This window comes from Lepisma saccharinum, chromosome 5 (genome assembly GCF_977018435.1).
Source record: "Lepisma saccharinum chromosome 5, izLepSacc3.1, whole genome shotgun sequence".
Classification (NCBI taxonomy): Eukaryota; Metazoa; Arthropoda; class Insecta; order Zygentoma; family Lepismatidae; genus Lepisma; species Lepisma saccharinum.
Window position 1 is genome coordinate 37,489,196 of NC_139233.1, and position 15,363 is coordinate 37,504,558.

General features: G+C 36.6%; 1 protein-coding gene across 1 annotated transcript in view; it reads left to right on the forward strand.

The window, feature by feature from the left end:
* LOC145987761 (phospholipase A1 2-like) overlaps positions 1-15,363 on the forward strand; it is a 44,393-nt gene that overhangs the window by 11,648 nt on the left and 17,382 nt on the right. The window contains exons 2-5 of the mRNA XM_083122435.1: positions 1,864-1,996; positions 4,426-4,577; positions 7,087-7,326; positions 11,969-12,163. Coding sequence (XP_082978561.1) covers positions 1,864-1,996; positions 4,426-4,577; positions 7,087-7,326; positions 11,969-12,163 — 720 coding nt within the window. The remainder of the gene's footprint in view (positions 1-1,863; positions 1,997-4,425; positions 4,578-7,086; positions 7,327-11,968; positions 12,164-15,363) is intronic.

Sequence of the window (15,363 nt, forward strand, 5' to 3'; positions counted from 1 at the left end):
CACGGAACACCAGCTGATAAAAGTGTCCTTTTATGCATTTATGTGAGTATTTTGCCACGCCAAGTAGTGCATCATTTGCAGTTTATACGCGTTAATGTGTTATTTGTCAACATATACGTATGTGTCAATTGACACGATTTGGGTTATATGTGATGAATACATATCGTCTAAACCTGAAACTATTCCAGTTATAATTATGAAGCTTTGTGCGAAGGAAGAGCTGCGAATTGAAGAATTAATACAGTCTACTTATTCTAGGTCAGTGTCTCCCCGATGCCTTAGTTGTAACGCTGTCGACTTGTTATCAGAGGATTTCGGGTTGACGCTTCGTATATAACATTAAAAACTTCGATCATATTCTTCCAACTCTGAACGAGAACAAAATGCTAAACATGAACAGACGTTGCAGACTTCATTTCTGTTGCTTTATACAGAATCTTTTGCATAAAAATATACCCGAAAATGTATTCGAGAAAATAAAAACCAGAAGGGAAATACACAACTACAAAACAAGAGGAACAGCAAAACTTGAACTCTTCAAACACTCGCTGGACATTTTCAAATCGTCTTTTACACTTTCAGCGGCAAAAAAAAAAAAATGGAATGAACTCCAGCCCTCCTTTACCTCCCTCCCCAGTCCTAATAAATTTAAAAATAAACTAAAGAATTTTCTGTTAGATGAGCAATATCTCTGTTCAAGCCCCCACGACCAACACTACACAATACAGTTTATAGCTACTACATATGAGCCTCGCCAAACCAAACCAATCCTTGACAAATCTTCAACCGTATTGTAATATTTATTTATGCATTGTTCTATCGTACTTCACAAAACTAGCATAATCATGTACATCAATCTCAACATCCGTGCGTATATATCCTGCTCCGAAATGTTTAGTATATGTGTGTGTGTGTGTGTGTGTGCGTGTGTGTGAATGTGTTTTTTTCTTTCATTTCTTATGTGTTGTCTTGATTTTTTAAAATCTTGTCTTTGTTCTTTCCTTGTAACCATTTTTTTCTTCTTATCTTTTATTGAATTTTCTTCTCTCTTTTCTATGATTTTGTTTTATGTACACTAGGTAAACGTCAAACGGAGTTAGGTGGGAGAACAGCCACAGGCTGAACCTCGCCCTTTAATAAAGAAAATTTGAATTTGAATTTGATTTCATAAATTCATATATAAATATATACACCCCCCATTCCTGCCATCAAATGAAGAATCGGACGAACATATATATGTATGTATAGGGTGGTCCGAAAGTCTTGTCACCTCCTACCGAAAAGTAATAAGAAAAATAGAGGAACAATATAATAATATCAAACACATGTACTGATTTTAGTATATTCACTTTCATTGACTCTGGCACCGTCACACATCGATAGCACAAAATGATGCGGCGCCATATCCTGTGTGATACTTTACGAAGTTGTGTTTTGGTGTTTGTTGCAAAGGCTGCCCGAACAGCTTCTTTCAACTGTTGGGTATTCTGGTATCGCTCTTGTGAAACTCTCTCCTTGATAATACCCCACAGAGCGTTGTCACAAGACGTGAGGTCTGAACTCCTGGGTGGCAATCGAGAGAGAGAGAGAGAGAGAGAGTGTGTGTGTGTGTTAGAAATGGCAAAAATAAAATATTAAAAAAATGACAAAATGTTGATCGCAGTATCAACGAACCTAATTTCAATGTCTTGAAATATCTGAAAAACCAACGATGTGTCATCAGTTTCTGATTAGTAGTACTCACCGTAAACGCAGCTTCAACTTTTTTCTTTTTTAGGCCATGCAAACCTATTGTTCCTTAATAATAAAATTGACTCATGTGTGTATTTTTATTTAAATGTAAATAGTTGTTTCTCTTTTTAGTTGAAATAGCTGGAAAGACTATATCATGCGATACTTCGTCCCTTTCACAAAAGATCAACCTTCCAGATGAGTGTTTGAATGGAACAAGAGATAAATTCTGTCCTGATCCGAAGCTCAAGCTATACTACTACCCGTAAGTGCCTCAACCAGGTTTAATCATAACTTATGTACAGGGTGATTCAGTGAAAACTAGGACCGAAATTTAAAACTTTCTTAAAGCGAAGTAAAAAATAAAGTGTACACTCTTTTTAAAAATCAATTATTATTATTATTATTATGAATGTGAGTTTAATGATGTGACATTAAATGCTAAAACCTTGAATTTCATTAGTCCAATATCTTTAAAATTCAATCGGTTCCATTGCTACAGTTGGTCATAACAACTGCATAACAATGTAATGAATATGGCTGATATTTTCATGATATTGCACCTTCTTTTTGGTGAGTGTGATATGTTCCTGAAATATCCTATGGTATGAAAAAAGTTAATTGAAGTTATTGGCTAGGGCAAATCTATGGATATTTGGACATTTCTGTGCAGTTGAACATAGATGAACCATTTTTGTCATATTCAGCATATTTTTTTTATTTTTCAAGGTATAAAGTATTTACGAAGAGGATTTCGTTTCTTCTTCCATAATCACCAAAGTTGTTGACTTTCTTAGAAGTCTGTATTCTCAGCTCTGCGACCTCTTCCGGGGAAAGGGGAAAGTAGCAGTCCGTTTTTATTCGCGTCCATGTTTCTTCTTGTGGAGTAACAAATCGCACCCTGTCCCAGCATATGGTATTTTGTTTATAAATATGCAGAAACAATTGTGAATGTCATACTGTAGTTGCTTTTCTTTTCTTTATTCTTAAATAAATAATTCACCCTGATAAGAAAGTTGTACAAGAAATCACAATTTATTAATTAAATATTTATATTGTTACCAGGACATATATTTTAAAAAGTTTTGGGATATTTGTATGGAAAATATTAGATCATGGGTGCACTTTTATTTGGCATATTTTGGTGATTCTTTGAACGTAAGAATATTTGCACTAGTGCACTGAATAATTACTAATACAATAAGGCGTGTTGACCAGCTCTTCCGTAAAATATGCACAGTATATGCAAACTAAAATATGAAACAATAAGTGAGTGAGGTTTCATATATTTACTTTATATGTCAAAGTACATAACGAAGCAATTAATTTTGTAATTATACACATTTTTTAACAAAACATGCATTTACCTAGAAATTGTCATTCTAATAATATTTTCCCCATTGCTGTGGATAGTGCTACCTCCATTTGGTGCAAGGAGCATAAATCGTAATCTTAAACCTCATCTAGCTTATCTACAGGGTAGGGTTCTTTGTAGACAACGAAACCAGACAGGATGTCTTCCAATGGAGACGTTTAAACGAATATATTATTTAAACACAGGATACATGGAGTAAGAATATTTACATGATAAGCTACTTTCTTCTATAATTCTCGTTTACAGTAAATTTTCATCTCAATATGCTTTTTATTATTTCTTTTCTCTATTTGAATATTCTTCTATCTAGACTTCCTTCGTAATGGACAGATCTGGACTTCCTTCTTAACGGACAGTCTGGATCTGGATATCCTTCTCAATGGACAGTCTCGGGACCTCCCCCATGGCGCAGTGGTAGCGTCATTGCCTTGTAATCAAGGGGTCCCGGGTTCGATACCCGGTGGAGGCACAAGTGGTTCGGATCCCACTTTAAAACTGTAGGTCCAGTCCCGATTAGCCTTACTGTGCATAAAGTGGACTTAAAACAACAACAACTCAATGGACAGTCTGGATCTGGACTTGACTTCCTTCTCAATGGACAGTCTGGATCTAGACTTTCTTGTCAATATGGAGGATCTTGACTTCCTTCTTAATGGACGTTCGGGATCTGGACTTCCTTCTGGATTTCATTTTTTTGACGATTTAATGAATTTTTTTATCCTTCTCCAGCTTTTTCCTTTAAACTTTTGGAATAGTACTAATATCCTCTCTTGAGGCTGCGATTGGAACGCGCCAAAACTAACTGGGTACAACAGAGTGTATACTTGGTGCTAACGACTGACACGCGCATCCAAGTAGGTGCTACGATTGAAACGTGCAACCAAAAAGTGCTGTGGGACATCGATTGGAACGCGTCGCCACTGATGCAAACAAAATTTCCGCTATGGGAATGATAAATCAATCAGACAGATGTAATATATGTTCAAAGATACAAATTTGTATCATTGCTTTGACTTCTTTAGTTTTCTGATCAATTTACATATGATCACTGGTTTAATTTATCGCGTACATACATTAATTTATTTCCTTTATATTTATTCTTTATCTTCTTATAGTAGATTCTATTGTTTTTCATCTTTCCAATTTTCTTTGTTCTTATTTATAAGGTTATTCACATATATTATGCTAATTCTTAGTCTTGCACTCCTAGTGCTGCCATCTCTATTCCTCTTTGGCAAACTATTTACATTATTTGGTCCAATTGTGTATGTAACAACAGGTTTAATGGATTTGCTTCACGTTATCAAATTACCTTCTAGGACCAAAGACCGTACCCAGAAGGTATTGGTGGAAGAGTTCAACACGGCGAAAATAAAGCAGCATGGCTGGACTTGCAATAAGCCTAATGTAATCGCCATACACGGTTTGGGTCAGACAATGGACGAGCAGAGTATGAAGTATCTAGTAGATGGTAAGTTGATCTGCATACATCAAGTCGTTTTCATACTATCGAATTACATTTTACAGCTTACAAAGCCTACACAAATCGTTAAAAGGAAGAATATAAAGTCTATGATATTAAATTAAAATACTATAATAAAAATATCTGAAAATAAAACACACACATTAAAATTTAATCCACTCCAGATTGTACTTCGTTAGCGTTTTCTCAACTTCTGTGAAAATGTTTTTGCCTGCAGTTGTTCCACGCAAATTATTCATAGAAGCTAATTCTTCAGTCACTTCAAAGTCAACATTGGCTTCTCGAATAAACAGCAGCAACTGAGCAGTATCTGTAACGTCTGTCGACTCATCAAGAGCCAAGGAAATCCACTCGAAATCATTTGACTTGTCAATTAATTGGTTACTGATGTTGCTCCCAATATCCTCAACTCTTCTAGAAACTGTTCTCGTGGAAAGGCTGATAGTATTAAAGAAATCAATTTTCTCTGGACACATTTCTTCGGCAGCTATAATCAAACATGATTTAATTAACTCACCATCAGTAAACTGTTTTCCTTCCTTGGCTAACAAATGAGCTATTCGTAAATTTACTTTAGTTGCAGCCTCATTATTTTTCATTTTCGTGAAGAAACTGCGTTGTAATGAAATACTCCGTTTTAAAGTTTCTAATTCCTTTCCTGTTAGTTGGAAATATTGTGTCGAATGCTTAGTTTGGTAATGCCGACGTAATATTGTACTCTTTTAGTACAGCTATAGTGTCACTGCACAATAAACAAAATGCTTTGCCATCTAATTCAATAACAAATTAATTCTCACTCCACTCTGCTTTAAAAGAACGACATTCGAAGTCCACTTTTCTTTCGACAGCGACTTACTATCCATTTGGTTCGACGTGTTTTCATGTACTTGGGCATACGAAATATATATGCACTGGTATAAAAACGAGAACAAAATGTCGCAGAACAGCGATACAGGTGGCACTGGTAACTGGCGGGCGAGCGGGAAGCGTTGACCCTGTGCGGGTTTCCCTTTAAATTTTCACAGTTGCCCCCGCCCCACCCTCAGGGGGTGGGGGTGGGGAATCAAGTGTGATATCATTGAATAGCTTTCTTTCACTTATTCAACACGTATTTTTTCGTTTTCCGATTAGATGTGTATTTATCACGATATGTGTCCGTTCCTGGACTTTTGGACCACCCGGTATATAAAAATGGTTGTAAGGGTGTGTGTGGGTATATATGTTTGTTCTGGCATAACTCTCGAACGCCCGGAGCGATTTCAACCAAACTTGGTACGCGTATCACTTTCAACCTGGAAAGAAATACTGTGGGGGTAAGACACCCCTGGCACCCATAGCGGTGTGGGTGGGAAGGGGTGACATGTAAAAATAATCGAGAACCACCGATATTAAATTCCGCACAAACAGACATCCGTGACTCTATGTAATCCGCACAACAATAGTGTTTCTCGGGTTGTCTAACATTCAGGCTGTGTTGCGAATGGAATCCATAGTTTTCGTGACACTCCCAATGCGGTTCAACTCCAAGTCCATCACCTATCGACATGGGGGGGGGATAAAATGCCATAAATGACCTAGATTAGTATCGAATCCATAGTTTTCGGAGTCGCTAAGCTAATTGGTGACATTCACGATCACATTTAAAATTAGTTATATTTTACACTAGTATAGTTAGAATTCACAATTTTCCTGTCTACTGAAAGATTGGGATAAATAAACACCCGGGCAACGCCGGGTAATCAGCTAGTATACAATATAAATCAACATCCTCTTAATCCATGGAGATTCAATTAAAAGAAACATCCGTTTCAGTAGGTTAGGTGGCTGGAATCTAACCAACAAAATATGCATTTCTCTCTTGTTACTTCTAGGTTGTGCACGTTGGATAATTCTAATATGTTGCCTAAAACTTAAATTCGTTTTCATTCTTGATCACTTTCAGCTTTGTTCTTCTTTCATCAACTATTTCTTTCTTTATCCGTCCATTTAACACACTCCATTCTTCAGCATTTTTGAAGCTTCAAATGGTTAATTAGTGTGTATTTGTGTGCGTGTGTGTGTGTATGGAGCTCACTTTAAACTCTAGGGCCAGTTCCGTATAGTAGCCTATCTGTGCATAAAGTAGCCTCATAACAAAAATGTTATATAGCCTACTCATATATACTCTATTTGTAAAATTACTTCCATAACTTTTCCTTATTACTACATAAGATACATAATTTTGATCTCTATTTCTAAGTATTTATATTTTCTTTATTTAATCTTTTTCTGTATTATGTGTATTTATAATATGCTAATATAATTGTAAAGCATTACACATTTGTGTACATAGGAAAAGAAACAGTTTTATATAGTCAGAAGAGTAAGGAAGAAGAAATTTGTAAATTTAAATATGACCCAACTGCAAGCAATAATAATGTAAAATTCCCTATTGCTGTGCTCTTAAATAAATACCTTCACCCTTGGTCACTCACGAACTGTTTCTTGTTTATTGCAGCTCTCATTGACAACGGAACCAACACCTTTGGCTTGGACTGGTCCTACTACGCTCCCTTCCAATGCCCGCAAGGTGCCATGAGGAGCATGTACCCCGTCGGGAGATGTATCGCCAAATTTGTGGACGCCCTGTATGACGAGTGTAAGAAGAAAGTCCGCTGCGTCGGTCACAGCCTTGGAAGTCACGTGTGTGCGGGCGTCGGGGAGAGTGTGAAAACCAATTGTTCTGTGTGGTTGGTTGGTAGGTGTATGATTCCTGTTTTTCTGTTATTTTCCATCGCTTTTCTGCCCCAACTGGTAAGTAATGTTGATTTCGTTGATTTGGTTATTTCGCGTGGCTTTTCTGCCACTTTTGATCGCAACGACACGATGAAGGGACACTCACAGAGATCATCACTGCCCAGACCGGGATTCTACCCGGGATCCCTGGCGTCGTAGCGCGCTGTGCTAACCACTCTGCAACGGAGGTCAGCTGGTAACACATATAACTCCAAATGCATGAAATGAAGGACGAAGGACGATACACTTTTAGAGCATCCATTGATACAGTTAAACGTGTAATTTAGATTTACTTGATGTGATCGTTTCTGATCTGTACAATTGATTCATGTTTAGTGCATCACACGGACAGCAGTTGGTAAAAGTACCCTTTCATTAATTTCTGTCTATTTTGTGGTACCAGAAGTACATCATTGCAATTCATTAACTTGAAAGTGTTATTGGAGCCAAAAAATATACTAAATTGGCTTGGGTTTTGCCACACTCACACAAACACACCCCCAAAAGAACGCCGTCCTCCGTGTATGTGTGGTTAGCAAGACACGCCACGTAGCCAGAAGTCCAACGTTCGAACCTTGTGAAAAGCATAGCTATCATTGAATTTGCCTTACCATCTATTTCACTAGTTCATCATTGCCGGCTCTATAGTCCACTTTCGACCTTTCCACCGAAGTTCCCTGGATCGAGTCCCGGCTGGGCTTGAGTGTTCTTTGTGTGTGTTCCCTCATCCAATCATCTCTCATTGTCGTTGTCGAGATTACCCAAAAGTGGCAGAAATGAGACGCTATATAACAAATGTACAAATAGAAGTTCGCGATTAGTCTTCGTCGTCTCCATAATAGATCAAGTAAAAGAGCAGCATAAAATAACCAAAATGGAGAGAAAAACACCCAAAGGAACACTATATCATATTCAAAATTCGAACCCAGAACCCAAAGTTCCTTAGCCGTTAAATTAATAATCGTACCACCGAGCCAGAGGGTAACAACTACTATCGAGGCGCTGGCGAATTGATGAATTTCTCACGGCTTGGCAGATAGCATTTTTGAGCTGTTCACTGTATTCGTTGAACATTTTTCATTATTCATTATCTAAAGTTAGAATTGTAGTTTATAATTAACTCTAATTGAAAGAAAGACACTTTACTATAAATATTGTTTTCGTATAATTCGATAATGCGTCATGCGTTTTTTTACCATATTAGGAGTGCAAAATAACAATATCTCTTGTTATATTTGAGATACAAACACCAAACTTGGGGATTTGGATCCAATGAGTAATATCAACTTATTTTGATTTTCAGGTTTTCATGTTTCCCTAAATTTCAATATTAAAAGTATCAATTGAAGATTTGCATTTGATTTTCAAAGAGAGATTCATAAGCAATTCCAAATTTAAGTACACACAGTCTCAATATTTTTATCATATTTTATGTAAATCAGTTTATGCACTGTTCAGTGTTCAGTTGTTCGTTCTTGCAAAACCAAACAAAAAATCCATTTACAAAATAAGAAAGTAAACTAATTAAGAATAATTTCAGTGTAATGTTTATTAAGCTAATATTTTCAGTACGGTACATTTCTTCATGTTCTGTCCATCGAACAAGAAACTACAAATGCTTAGACACAGCACAATACTGAAGCATACCATCTTCATGCAGTGAGGTGTGTATTGAAAAGTTTCGAAAAACCGGATCAGTAAGAGATGGTCTGAGAAGCGGTAGGCTTTAGGCGCATATTTTCGAGGCAACGTATTGTGACAATAACCTATACTCGTCCAGCATATGTACATAACCGAGGAGGAAATTTTTAATATATACTTCGAGCAGGATTCCTCTACGTCCCATACATACGACTCATGTCTCCATGGCCTTGTTAACTGATGTGTTCAGAACAGGGTGGATAAAAATTATGATTTTTATTGAGAAAATCATTTTTTATTAATTTTTAATGGAATGTTCTTATTTAAATCGATTTTATTTTTTTAATTTTTTTTAACCACGCTTCAAATTGCTTGTGTGGTTTTTGGAACCATACATGTAGATACCTGGTTCTTACAGAAAGGTTTTTTGTAGTAAACGGCCCTGTAAAATATTTCAACAGTTTGATCAGTACATATACGTGGGTTGGGTATTTAATTGTGGCAACTATTACTTTACAAATGATACGAGAGAGTTATAGGGTCAAGTCCTGTAATACGGCCAGTCTTGTAAAATGGCCAGAAATTATATTTCTTACTGCTGTGCCTCGACGACTGAAGATACATCTGTTCAGGTACTACCGAACTGTTAGTGAGAGATACGGCGACCGTCTTGTGGCAGTGAATGTTGAAATCCGTGCTTTGTTCAGCCGTACGCGTGTTTTAATGAAACATCTGTGTCTGAAGGTGAGTAAAGAACAGCCATATTGTTTCTTTGGTGATTTATATTCTTACATAGCATTAGTGTTAGATGTGTGTTGGTAACATTTGCTCATTGTAGTATACCAAGGCACTGTGTGAAGGCAACAGGTGCTGCAATCTATGAGCCACAAACGGAACTGTGTAGCCCTATTCCTTCAATACTAAGGATGAGAGCTACAGCAAGATGCCAAAGAGCAGCAGTCCTGACGTCACCAGACCACATAAGGAAGATGTCAGAGAAGAAAGTGGATAAATTAAAGAGAAAGAGTAACAGAAAGCAGAAAGGGATCGAAAAAGTTACCCAACAAAAATCAAAAGATGATGATAACGATTCACAGTGCACTTACTCTAACAGGTTTTACAGCTATGATCATGGAGGTGAAATATGGGTTCCTTGTACTCTCTGTGGGAACTGGTGTGACGAGGAATGTTCACATGCTGAAAATATGGACATTTTCGTGTGTAAAGGCTGTAGTACTCATTGAGAACATCACATGTAATGCCTTGGCCATATTGAAGAACTGTTATGTAAAATGGCCAAGTTAGTGATTTTGTGAAAATATTAATATTAGTGTGTGTAGACAAAGTTCAACGTAAACCATTTTTCCTGATTTATTACTTACTGTATTGACTTTCATATTAAACCTAAATAAAAGGTATTTCCGATTATAGTTTACCATGAATTGTGGAAATAAAATGTACATGGCCGTATTACAGGACTTGACCCTATTTGTGAAACTTTTACAGCGCTGTGATATAGTCACCAGCATTGTGTACAACCGTTGCCAGCGATGTTTAATTCGTAGTATTTCTGTAGCAGTGCCTGTTCTGCTACATGCGCCCGAACATTGTCCTGCAAAATGATGGGAGGATTCAGTAGAAAGTGTCCACTCTTCTTTCGCAACGCAGGTCGCAGGTTATGTTAAAAAATAAACAATAATTCTGTGCATTGACGGTCTGTCCTGGAGGCACGGCGAGAATCACCAGAACTTTTCATATTAGTGTGGTTCTGACTACACAATTTTAGACCGCCAACCGCAACGATACTTTATTCCTCTCGTCACTAGTACACATGCGATTAGTGTTGGAAGAGGAGTCCATTTACTGGGGGTGTATCTTAGGTATCAAACTAACATGTGGTATAAGTGAGAATCACCGGTTCTGTTTCATGGCGTATATACAGCAGTGTTGCCAATATTAAATTTCCAACCCACGTATTTTGTTTCCTTTCTTTTTCTTTCTTAGAGCCTAATAAACACCATTAAATGATTACAAGATTAGTGTTCTTTCACAAAAAGTGATTCTGATATCTACAAAATCCTTATGATTTGAATCAATCCAGCTTGGTTCTGAAACAGGATCATCTTAAAAGGCATGTGGACGCCACGTGCGCTCGTTCTCATGCCTCTAGATTATTACCTGTAAGTTTTACTGATAAGCTTTGTGTAAAGGAACAGTCCCCCCATTCTCTGCGAGGAAATCATAACCCAATTTATTAGCAATATCTCCCCTTTGGAACTGTCACGTGTCTTTGAGAACATGCTCATACGTGTGCATGCATTTCTACACACAGGAGGGGGAATTTCCAGCATTTACTGTAGCAGGTATGCTTGTTATTGAACGTGTATTGTCTTGTCAGGTTCACAGGGACTTTAGACTAATGTGATGTATGAACGAGCGAACAACAAAGGATATTTGAATATTCTTGGAAGGTCGACTTGCAGCCTTGAATTGTTCATTGTGATTTAGCTTGATCACATATCACATGTCCAAATCTTTGTGAAGGAATCCTGTTTCATTCACGAACAGATCAGATCAGATCTTTATTTGACTATTTGTTTGGTGAAGTATCGCCTTTTCAGGCCTGGCTTCTATTTCTTCTGTGACGAATGAAATATTGACGTGTTGGTGGTAGTATCTCTGTATTCTTGTACACCTGCCACTGTCGCTTAGATCAAATTCACGAACAGAACTAACACATATTTATAAATACTAATAAAATAAATCAATACGGAAGAACTAAATCCTACCAAATTCTTACAAATACATTAGGAACTTCTGACGTATTATAAACTTGGTAGACTATGTATATTTTTGAACTGCGAATAATGCTGAAGATTTATAAATACATAAAGAGCCAGAACTATTTAATTTTAACTGTATTGGAAAATATGATCACACTGCCATCTCTTATCTTCTTAAAGGTTTAGATCCTGGACAGGTACCGTTCAATTTGGGAGAAACCGATACGAAATACTTCCACGTGATGGAGAGGTCTGATGCCTGCCACATCGAAGCTATTGTGACAAATTGCGGAGGACTTGGAAGACCTTGTTACATTCGAAGTGCGCATGCGCAGTTTTGCGCCAATCTGGCGTATTATCAGCCTAAGTGCACTGGTAAGTTCAACCATTTCATTATTGCTATAGATTTCTTATTGTGAACATTTGCAAGTCTGGCTTTATTAAAGCAAGGTGAGCTCTTTTTCTTCTGTATTTTTCGCCCTTCTTTCTATCTTTTCCTACTTCACTCTCTATATAACCCTCCCTTCGTTCTATCTTCGACGCTATTCTCAGGTTTTTCTCCCTTTTTCTTTCTATCCAACTGCCTCCTCATCTCTCTTTTTTCCTTTCCACTTCTCTTTCTTATTTCTTCTGTTTCTGTACATATACTTTTCATTTTCTTTCTTCCTCCTTTTCTCTATTTCTTTCTATCATTTGTCATCAATTTCTGTCTTCCATTATTTCTTCCTTTCTCTCTCTTGTCTCATTCTTGCTCTGCTATCAATAATTCCAGAGATTTATCTCTAGTCTATAAGGGTATGGGTATATCCAAACTTTCTTTTTTTTGGAGGGGGGAGGGAACGCGTTCCCATCTTCTAACAGACTCTACTCGAGAGTAAAGGCTGATTTACATTGGTCGAGTGAGCGGGAGAGTTACTGGAACGAGTTACTGGCCTATCTGCTCGACTCGACCCTTCCATGGCGAGTAACTGTTTACACACTTTCTATTCGACTCTAGCAAAGTGGGATAGTAGCTGCAGCTGTTTGGTGCTATTTTGACAGAATGAACTCATCGATGTTGTTCACGATTAATAAAAATGCTCTGAAACAGTTTACACACTTTTTTTACGAGAAATGAATACAATAATGCACGAGGACATGTCTAGAAAGAAAATTAATTTCCTTGACTTTTCTATTTTCAATTGTTCTTGGTTGTACCACAGACCAAGAAGTATACTTAATCTGTGGTTGTACGTATAACGTATTTTTTTTAAATATTCAATTTTACTTATCCTACGACAAATACACCAAGCCTCATCTTCACTTATGACCTCATACGCCTATAGTTTCTTTTGTTTGGACACTCTTGGATCACCTCTTATTTATGGTTGACTTTTTTTTTAATACAATTAAATCAATAATAAGCAAACCCACAACACTCTACTACAGCGCAGAGACTATACTCTCCTCAAGAAGCGTTTACATTGATCGAGTGTCTTTCGAGTTTACGCGCGAGTGAAAAAATCGATGGGGGAAGGAAGCAACTCAGTCGTCTGTCCTGACTACTAGAGCAAGTACTGGCTCCAGTGCTCTCCCCTTTTGTTTACACGAGGACAGTATCACGCTCTACCCTACTTGCTCCACCTACTCTCTCGTCTACTCGACCAATGTAAACCAGGCTTAAACGACGGTATGCCCTCTGTTACTCTTACTAATTACAGGGTTACCACACACCTGGAAAACCTGGAAATATCAGAGAATTTGAAGAAGGTAAAATCCTCAGAGAAGTCTCATGGAAAATCATCTTGTTCAATGAGTCCCAATGAAGTACATCTGAAGGACTAGAAAAATGCTCTTTCCTGTTGATCATAATATTAATAGACACCAATAATTACAACTTCAGCAATTTGCTTTACACAAGCTGCTTTGAAGATATGGGTCTTAGATTAATGATTATTTTCCATTATATATTTATTATAATACAATGTGTCCAATTGTAATCACCTGTTTCTCAAAAGTGTGAAAAATATTTGTTGTGTATACGATATGTATGAAACGTTATTTTATGCACTGTAATACAGTTTGAAAAGGTGTTTAACTCTCACAAATATCTGTAGTCCCTAATTATATGCACACATGGATGCCATTTTGTTCTTAAATTAATTTTGTTTGTGACTGAAAGTTAACTGATACGAAATTTTAACCAATATAGCTGAACTTATGCTAAAAGCTTTACTGATTGCGATAACTGAGAATCTACTGAACCAATACAAAATTGCAAATGATTCTTGTAGAACAAGAATAGTGAATTTACCTCATCAATTAGATGAGGCGATTCAATGGGTTTTACCTTTAATAAAGAACTTCATATTTAGACATTTACTTTACAATGTTGTAATTGGTTTTAATCATGACGTACGAATTGTATGTTTCTATTCATAAATAATAACAAAATGGCAGAATATTGCATTAATTTACAGACTAGTTATAAATATATCAGATTGGTAAAACTGCATTAACGTATACCTTTTTCTACAATGCATATGATTTACTTTATATTAAGGTAGATCAACCAAAGGTGGCTATAGTTAAGCTTCTAGGGCAATTTACAAACCTCAATAAGATATACATTTCTGAAATTTTAAAAAATAACTCCTATAACTAATTAACAATATATACCAAATGGATATTTTGTAAAATTGCTTGTAACTTTAAAAAAAATACAAAACCGTTACACATGGTCTACCTTGGGGACACTGCTAGTTGCTTAGAAAACGTTGTTTGTGATCATGTTTATTCATGTTTCTACAATTTATTAAAGAAAAACTAAAATGCTGACCAAGGTAGTAATTTATTTTATTAAAAACATAAACTAACGTAACGTTTCAACCTTCTAGCAAGGTCTTCTTCAGACTCTGTATCAAGTACAAAAGTAACCAGATACAACAAGAAGGGTAATATATATACACAAACATTACTCCCTCCAGACTATTTAGAAAGTTGTTTGGAACTTTCTAGCAGATGACTTTCACTTTCCAACTTTACTTTCACCTAAAAGGCTAAACACAATTACTTCCATATAGAATGTGGTTGGACTTTTTAATCTCACGCTCTTTTCCCTTCATTTTTCTTCCTTCTCCTCTCCTCTTTTTCTCTTGTCCTTTCCACTCTTTCCAACATCTTCTTCCATTCTTTGTTTAACTTCAGATGTTGGAAAGAGTGGAAAGGACAAGAGAAAAAGAGGAGAGGAGAAGGAAGAAAAATGAAGGGAAAAGAGCGTGAGATTAAAAAGTCCAACCACATTCTATATGGAAGTAATTGTGTTTAGCCTTTTAGGTGAAAGTAAAGTTGGAAAGTGAAAGTCATCTGCTAGAAAGTTCCAAACAACTTTCTAAATAGTCTGGAGGGAGTAATGTTTGTGTATATATATTACCCTTCTTGTTGTATCTGGTTACTTTTGTACTTGATACAGAGTCTGAAGAAGACCTTGCTAGAAGGTTGAAACGTTACGTTAGTTTATGTTTTTAATAAAATAAATTACTGCCTTGGTCAGCATTTTAGTTTTTCATAATCATGGAAACAAGGCTTAATGGAGT